General features: G+C 46.3%; 1 protein-coding gene across 1 annotated transcript in view; it reads left to right on the top strand.

Moving 5' to 3' along the window:
* SLC35D1 (solute carrier family 35 member D1) overlaps positions 1-5,921 on the top strand; it is a 58,595-nt gene extending 52,674 nt beyond the window's left edge. The window contains exon 12 of the mRNA XM_036754709.1: positions 740-5,921. Within this exon, the coding sequence (XP_036610604.1) occupies positions 740-848 (109 nt within the window). The 3' untranslated portion in view covers positions 849-5,921. The remainder of the gene's footprint in view (positions 1-739) is intronic.
* Positions 5,922-9,210: the final 3,289 nt, after the last annotated feature.

Consider the following 9,210-nt stretch of genomic DNA (forward strand, 5'->3'; position numbering starts at 1 on the left):
TCAGGATGGGGGTGTTGGGGGAGCAGATCTTTCCTCAGGATTTCCTCCAGTCCTTCAGGAGGTGCCTACACTTCTGGCTTCTGTGACTCAGAGGCCATCTCTCTGTCTATTAAAACATGTTGCCTCCTTAATTAAGAGTAAGATTATTCAATGCTTGTTACAATGATGAGAGTTGGCTGTGGAGTCAGGAAGATCTGGGTCCTGCCTCTTGACCCAGAAAGCTTGTGTGACCCTGGGCGAGTCATTCTTCAGTGCTCTGGGGGTCTTTCCAGGACCCGGTTGCAGGGCAGTTACCAGGCTGACCTGTATTTATAGAGGGAGTACCAGTGAAATCCCAGTTCCTGTCTCTGTCTTTTGTTTCTGTCTCCCAGTCGTTTTTAGTCCTTTCCAGCTCTCTGGCCCCATTTGGGGTTTTCTTGGCAGAGATACTGGAATGGTTTGCCATGTCTAGCTCATTTGACAGATGAGAAAACCAAGGCACACAGAGGTTAAGTGACTTGTGCAGGGTCACACAGCCAGTTAATGTCTAAGGCTGGATTTCAACTCAGGAAGATGAGTCTCTCTGACTCCAAGCACTTATGCACTGTGGCGCCACCTCACTGCCCCATCCTTTGTCCTAAGTAATGGTTATTATTAGTAAAGACTTGAGATGGTAGTTGTTATTAATAGACAAAAAGGCTCCACATATTCAAGCTGTTCTTCTGCCTTGGTCACCGCAGACTTTTCTTGTTCCCTACAGTATTGCTGGGAGCCTGGTGTACTCCTACATCACTTTCACAGAAGAGCAGCTGAGCAAACAGTCGGAGCCAAACAGCAAGCTGGACGTTAAAGGGAAAGGCGCCGTGTGAGCCCAGGCTGGCGCACCCTGAGCGGTCAAGCCTGCACTCGGGTGGTGCCGATGGAGACCCGCTTTAACGGCTGGGGTGTCTTGGTTCTAGTGAGCTCTCGGTCCTGGGGCCCTCGTACAATCTGAAGATTGCTGCCTCTTTAAATTTTTATGATGAGAGAATCTTATAATTGATTCTATTTTAAATCTGCAGTTTGCATTAATTTATACTGGACTGGAAGATGACATATCTGGCTTTTAATTTATTGTTTTCCCCTCCACCAACCGTGGGACTCCACGTTGTCCTTTGGGCATCTCTGTCCACAGTGAGTGGCATCTAGCCTCTTCCTCCTCCTCTCCCTGCAGACAGGGTCGCTGCGGTCAGACCTTTTGCCAGGTCGAGAGCCTCTGGGATTGTCTTGTGGAAGCAACATGCCCTTGACTTCTGCGGAGTGCAGCTGGGCATGACGCAGGGTTTTCTGATAGCTCCTTTCATAATTCTCTTCCTTCACTTTCTATTTCCTACGTTGAGGGTTTGTCACTATATTCTCAATTTCTTGCTATATTTAAAGGATGATCTCTTTCTACACAGAGAGAGAGAACACACATGTGATATTGGGGATGCTTTTCATCCCAAAGCTCTTCAAAATCCTGGGTATGGGGAGAATTAGGCTTTTGGATTTTAGCCCTTCATTTGGGGTGCTCTACAGAAATGATGCTGGAATGGGAGATATCCTTCAGCTTAGCCCTGGAGGGAGTTGGCCATACTCTTGGTCTGGCAAACCCAGGTTATGGTAAGTGACTGAAAGCAGACACCTTCCTCCCCCAAGTGGGGACATAGATCAAGCCCATTCCTCCCATCTTATTCCCTCTTTGCACCCCTTCCCTTGGGGTTTTTCATCTGAATCACATTATTACCTGTATCAGAGTCCCTAATTCTAATTTCTTATGATTTGAGGGGAAAGATTGTTCTGAGCTATTCCCTTGAGGTGTCTGCCAGTAACCAGGAGAGGCCAGAAGCATAGGTGGAGCTACCACCTTCATCTTTCTGATGAAATGTAACATGGCTGAGTGAAAGGAGCCTCCATTAGAATCCGGAGATCTTGGTTACTCTTGCAGACTCCAAGCTAAGAAAGGCTTTTACATTTTAAAATACAATAAGATTATTAAATTTTAAATTAAAGTTTAAAATCCAATAACATTATTTTAAAATGTAAAAACCATTCTTAGCTTGTAGGCCATATAAAACCAAGCACGTGGTGGGTGGTGAGTGGCTTGCTGATCTCTGACCCAGATTCCAGGCCTTGCTCTGATGCTTCTACTGCCTGTTAGACTTTGGGCTAGCTATTTCTCTCTTGAGGCCTTAGTTTCTTCATCTCTGAAATGAAGGAGGTGGATGAGGTGCTTGCTAAGGTTTTTTCCAACTGTCAGTGAAGGATTTGATGAGGTTGAGATCTGGTGAAGCAGCTATGAGACTCCTTGGTCTTATATCAGCACTCGACCCCTTTCTCTGCCTGATATGACCTGAGTCGTGCTTGAAATCTTTCTGGAGCAATGGCTTGAAACAGATACCTGTCTTGGTGAGTTTCGCTATCCTGCCAGCATCCCCACTTCAACCTCTGACTTATTAACTTACGAAGGAAGGTACCATTCTTTGTAGCTGGATGGAATGAGCCTATGGCCTCTTGGGTAAATGGATTTTCTCCTTATGTATTAAGGATCTCCTCTTTCAGTTTTTAACAATAAGGCTATGCTGGGTAGCTGGCCAATTTTACAAGCTTCTAGATTTTAGGAAAAGCTGGGGAAGATTGTTGGATCTGTGATTAGAGGACCTGTATTTTCCATTTACTACCTTGGTTGATCTTGGGCAAATCACTTCTGGGCCTCTGTTTCCTCATCTACAGTACAGAATGGCAGGGTTGGACTAGATGAATCTTTAAATCTGAAGATTCTGTGAGCTTGATGCATTTCCAGAGAAGGGAAGCCAAGATGGTGATGGAATTGGAGAGCAGGCTGTATGAAGCACAATTGAAAAAATGAAAGAGTTTCATCTTGGTGAAGAGAAAACTAAGGGAGAGAATGTGACAGCCACCTGCAAGTATTTGAGGGTGGAAGATGCAAGAAGGCAGGTTTTGAGTAACAATTAGCCTTCCTAATAATTAGTCCCCTCCCCCCCAAAGTGGAATAAGTTGCCTTAAGATGCTACAGGTCCCCCGGCCTAGAAGGACTCTAGGGGAAGGCTGGATTTCTCATTTTCAGAGATGATGCATCAGAATTCCTGTCCAGGTATGGGGTAGCCTGAGTCACCTTTGTGAGCCTCTCCAGTTCTGAGATTCTGTGATTCACAGCAGAAGGAGGAGGATGGGGGAAGGAGAAGGGGAGAAAGGATTGGGCATGGGGAGTGGTAGAAATATATATATTCTACTTGGAGTCTTGGCCCTCAGTGAAATAGGCTTGTAATAATAATGATAGCTGGCTTTTCTGTAGCATTTTACGGTCTGCCCAGCGCTCTACATCCATCAATCTCATTTGAGTCTCCCAACAACTCTGGGAGGCAGGTGCTGTTCTTACCCCCACTTTATAAATGTGGAGACTTAAGCTCAGGCTCCTTGTCAGGAGTTTCCCAGCTAGGAAGGGTCACAGGCTTTTCTGTGCCCTATCGGCTTCCCACCAAACTCTGGCACCAGATCGCCCTGGTTACTGGACCCTCACCCACTTAATATCAGTCAACAAGCCTCTGTTGATACTGGGCTCATGTTGACCACTGGCCACCATTGGCTAGTTTTGTGGGAACACAGGAAGGTCAACACCTGCATTTCAGTTCTGATTTATTCAAAGGTCTTCTCCTTGCTGCTCCTTCCTGTGACCCACATGAGCAGCAATAGGTAGGGTGGAGGGGGGCACATGGATTAAATTACCATGTGCAAATTTGGGTCATTTTACTGGGACAATAACTTTGGGAAGGGGAAGTACCAGAACTGCAAATATATGTGCCTTCTAGAATATCTAGATTATAGCCCAATAGTAGACCTATCATGTTGTGACGTGCTAACTTACTACTTTAGCAGGTAGACGCCTTACTGAATTTTACAAGTGAGAAACTGAGGCACAAGGCTGGCCAGGGACCTGTACGAGGCTAAGGAGAGCTATGGGCAGAGCTCTGAACTTCTGAGTCAATCACTGTAACCAATGGACAGGGTGAATCGGATTTTGATTAAACTTGAATCAACCTGTTGGGTTGAATCTGAGGCCATTTTCAGTTGCCTTCCTGTGCTAATCACCCTAATTCAGGGTGAGCTGCTTAGAATCACAGTCACAGTCACAGAGTTGGAAAAGACCTCAGCAGTCATTTAGTCCAGCTGTCCATCGGTTGGTCTCATCACTTCCTGCCTCCTGAGCAGTGGCCTTTTCCCATCTTTGGGCTTCCTCTGGCGGCCATTTGCCAAGAAAGCCCCAAATGAACTACAGCAACAAACGCAACTTGTTTCCATTATAACTATTTGCTATCAGCCTCCTTCCCTCGTTCTGATTTTCAGGACCGCATGGTGTCCGCTTCCTGTTATTAACCTTCGCTTCTGGATTCTATACCTTTCCTTTTCAAAACCGGTTGCTTCATAGTGAGTTCCTTGTGTGGCCACATCTGTCTTTAGAAAACTGGGTGGGGGCCCCCACGCCCAGAACTCCATTCTGGAGAGCTCCCTATCCTTCCTTATGTAGAATTTTACCTTTCACTGAGACCTTTGAGTATTCAACTACATGTAGATTGAAGATGATAAGCATGATTCCGTGGCCCCTCCATAGACCCTCCCTGTTCAGTAATTTGCAGATGTTTTGGTCTTTGCAGATGTTTTGGTCAGTAGGAGCTTGGCTTTTCTCTTTGAACTTCAGCTGTGCTTGGTGGTTGGCACCTTCTCTTTCTATTTAAATGCTATCTGATGCCCAGAGATAGTTACACTGAGCTTTGCGTGGATGGCCTCTGGCATGTTAAAGGAGCCAGTTATTGGTAGGAGAGAACAGTTTATATAGCTGTTAGTCACCAAGATGGGGGTGCTCTGCTGGAGCCCACATAAATGACTCATACCCTGGCACCTAGAAAGGGAAGTTATTCAGACACTTTGCAGGTGGGGAGCCTGGTGTAAGCCCCTTTCCTGTAGAATCCACAATAATAGCTCACAATTATGGAGAGTTTTAAGGTTTGCAAAGCACTTCACATATATTATCCTTTTGGTCCTCACAACAATTCTGTGAGGTGGACATCCCCACTTCAGAGATGAGGAAACTGAGGTTGAAAGAGGAAGTGATTGTTTCCAGGGTCACACAGTTATTTCGAGGCAGAATTTGACTTCAGGTTCATGGCTCTGTCCATTACTCTAAGCTGCCTTTTTAAAGGGGGAGCCAAGAAAGAGTCCTAAGGACTCCGTGGGGCTGTCTCAGGGCCTGAAGACCACCAGCCTCATTCAATACAACCTGAGGCCTGGATTCCCCAGAGCAGAGATGGTTTGAATCTGACGACTCCATTCTCCCAGTTCAGATGAAGACTGGCTCTGCCTTCCTAGACCCTTTGGGAGCATAACCTGGTATATGCTTGGTAATCATTTGGACAGAGGTAAAGTGACCAGCATGGGCTTAAGAGTGGGAAGTTTTTCAGGGTGGACATTGGGGGGTCTGGTTCCCTGGTCTTGTAACCCTGCCTGCTGCATTCTGGCAATGTGTGTCACTTTGTTTCTAAGGATTTCTGCAATGTTGTCTTGGTCTTAAAAGGAATCACTAGTTAGATTATCATCCCTGGAAAATGTTTTTCAAGATGATTTTGTTCTTAAATAGATGCCTGTTTCAGTGCCAGAAACCAGATGGTATTGCCTACACTGGGAAAGGGAATAAAATGGATGCCATCATATGTTTTCTATGCTGTTGATTTGTGGAAATATTTTTTTCAATATAGATTCTATTTACAAAAAAATGACCATTTTTGTGTTTTAAAAAAAAAAAGGGTACTGCAGGCTAGAGATTTTAAAATCAGGTCATTGAAAGAAAATTACTATGCCTGCTTAAGTATTTTTGTACGGGCTTCAAATAAATACTTTTCTTCTGAAAACGTGCATTTCAATTCCTTTTGGGTGACACCCAGGGCAAATGGAGCAAAAGGGAAGCATGTCTAGCTGCCTGCCCTGAAGAGGAGGGAGTCCAGGCTTTGTCTGAGGTATAGTAATAGTGAAGATGTGCCTGGGCCAGGTCTGCTGCCACAGTTTTCTGTGTGAATTAGAGAAGGCCAAATATCCCATGCGTTGGGCATAGTCGGTCCGTAGGTCAGTTAGCAAGGAAACCAAATAGAAGTCCCTTAGCATAATCGATAATTAGTAACCAGACTGGCCGAGGAAGGGAAGCAACTTAAGTGTCCCAAATCAGACCACATGAAAGAGGCTGAGGAAATTCAAAGTAATTTCCAGTGTTTCCCATAATCCTATTAGTGGCCATGCTTCTTCTTCCTCTTGTCCCTCCTCTCCCTCCTCAATCCAGGTGCAACAGGAAGGAGCCTGGCTTTGGAGTCACAAGGGTAGAGTCTGGCACTGCATCACGGGAGGGGGTGGGGGGTGCAGTGTTATTAAGTCTTGATGGGTGGGTAGAAAGTAAACACAGAAGTGGGACCACAGTTTACATGTGATCCCTCCCTCAAATTCCACCCCCCCACTTTCAGCTGCACGACTTCCCTTCTCCCTCCCCCCACCCTTGTCAATTTCAAGTCATTTAACGTATTTTTGGGACTGGTCCTTTACATCTTTCAACATGTTTTGGGTGTCACTGAGCCTTAGTTTTCCCGAAAGAAAGGGGTGGGACCTTATAGGCTCTGGGACCCCTTCCACTTTCACTTAAGTCCTTTGATGTAGAAGACCATCAGGCTGGTTATGGCCTCCCAAGGCTCCATGCTCCGACTTCCCTGTCTTTCTAGGAGCTTTGAGCCACAAGGGTGAACTTCTGAACACTCCAGTAATTCGGTCCATGGATCACAGAGCAGTGAAAAAAATCTGCAGTGTTGGGAATTCCAGCCTCCTCAGTTTCTACCTGCGTGATCTTGGGCAGATTTCCTCTCTCTGGGCCTCTTCCCTTATTTGTAAAGTTGAAAAAATGATCTGAGTTCCCTCCCGATTGTAAATCTATAGTGCTATGCCCCTAAGCATTTATTAAGCACCTTCTATGTGCAAAGCACTATGCTAGATACTAGGGATACAAGACACAAAGAACTGTTCCAGCCCTCAATGAGCTTCCATTTTGTATGAGGGCTACATGTGAACTGTGGTCCCACTTCTGTGTTTACTTTCTACCCACCCATCAAGAACCGAAGTGAAATGGACTTTCAATTTTTAAATACAAGACATGGATCTGATGTTGCCTCCTTATGGGGCCTAACATCTTAGAATAGAGGGAGGGGTGTTCAACGTGCCTGGGACACCCTGGATGCTTCAGCAGGAGCTGGTGGTACTGACACTTGGCGGGGTGGGGGTGGGCTTTTGTTTTTTGTACATAATTCACCTTTAGGTCTCAAGAGAGCCTGTAGCAGTCTTCAGTGCAAATCGGCGAATATTCAGCAGGGCATTGGAGTTCAGTGCCCGGATGCAGGATGAGCTGGTCATTCATGCCTTCAGCGAGTTCCCTCCAAGCCTTCCTCCAACTTTGCCATGGTGCCTTTGAGCTAATTTAAAATGTTAGGAAACTGGGAAGGGGCCTTTTCTGTGTAACTGCTGAGAGGCACCAAAGGTAGGCTGAGTCTCCCATGGCTTTTGTAACTTGTAGGAGCAGATTTAGATGTCAGACTTAAGACTGGAGATTTAGAGCTGGAAAGCTATCTCAGGTTAAAAATAAAAAGCTTGTATTTATTAAGCACTTACTATGTGCCAGGCCCTGTATTTGATTCTCACACCACCTTGGGAGGTATTTTACAAAAATGACCATTTTCATGTTTTATTAAGAACGGTACTAAATCAGGCCACTGTGAAGGAAAATGAATGTGCCTTCTTGGGTTACGATCCCCATTTTATAGCTGAGAAAACTGTGGGATGGGTTCAGTCACCTGCTCTGGGGGTCTTTCTGCATCCAGACCTGGCACTCTACCCACTGCGCCACCAGCCTCGCCAAAGTCACACAAGTGCTAAGAAGCAGAGCTGGGATCCATTTCGGTGTTTTTCCCCTGCATCAATGAAAACAACTAAACCCTGTTTAAACTTTACCAATATTCTTTTCCAATGACGCAATGGGCCCGGCTCTCCCTGTGACGTCTGTACGGTAGGCCCTAAGCATTCTCACTAACTGCAAAGTGTGATTAAAAAGGAGAACAGTTCCCAACCCTCTTCCTGGCATGGGGAGCGTGTTGAGAATGGGACACGGAGGCCTGAGCCGCCACCCCACTTGGCTTAGCAGTGACTCCAGGCACATCATCTAACTCGGCTAAGCCTGCTTTCTCCAGTGTAAAATGAAGAGGTGGCTCTGGAGGGATGGCCACCCAAGCACCTGCTACATCCAGATGGATGGTCCTTGGATTTGGACACTATCCAAGGAAGCCCATGATTTTCTCTCTTGGGCACTTTTCACACCTTGGTTACAAGACCAGGCCATCCATCCTTCAATGACGGCGCTTGCTTCCCTTGTAAACGGACTTCAGAGGGAGCTGCTGACAATCTTACAGATGCTGGGGCCCTGGGCATCAGGCGAGGGCTGCAGGAGGTGCAGAGTTAGGGCTTTCAGTGTTTGCTGTGAGGGTGGGCAGAAGGACCTCGGATGTTTATCTTAAGAGGAGAGGAGTCAAGGTGCAGACCCAAGAGCCATGGTGGGAGTCTGTCCAGAGGCAGATCTAGGGTGGAACACATCCTAATGGGCTTTGTCTGAGCCAAGGGGGTCTTGTTCCCCTCCCTGGAGGGGCTTCAAAGCCAGGATACTGAATTCCCAGGTACAGAATGGACTAGCTGACTGTGGAGTTCCCATTCCACCACCTCTACCCCCCGACCCCCACCTCCCCCTCCAGCTGAAGACCATGCAATCTTAGCTTTCCTTTGGACTCCACCGAAGACTACTGGGATGCTTCTCTCCCCTTATCTATTGGACTCTAAGAGGGAGTGGTCATGAGGCATCAGTGGAAAGGGGTTAAGAAATGGAGATTAAGGAAGGGGAGTGATAACTTTAAACATGAAGAATACCTGTAAAAACCAAATGCCATCTCCCAAGAATGTGCTAAGATCAGTGAGAAGCAGAAACAAACCATGCAGCCAGATCCTGGTCTTTGCTAAACTTAGAGGGAAATCCATCTATCTGTGGATCCCTCACAATATAACATCTAGAATTAAACCCTCTTGGAGTCGGCTGAGAAATACTCAAGAATTTGGTCAACACAAGGA

The sequence above is a fragment of the Trichosurus vulpecula genome, chromosome 4, assembly GCF_011100635.1.
Source record: "Trichosurus vulpecula isolate mTriVul1 chromosome 4, mTriVul1.pri, whole genome shotgun sequence".
NCBI lineage: Eukaryota > Metazoa > Chordata > Mammalia > Diprotodontia > Phalangeridae > Trichosurus > Trichosurus vulpecula.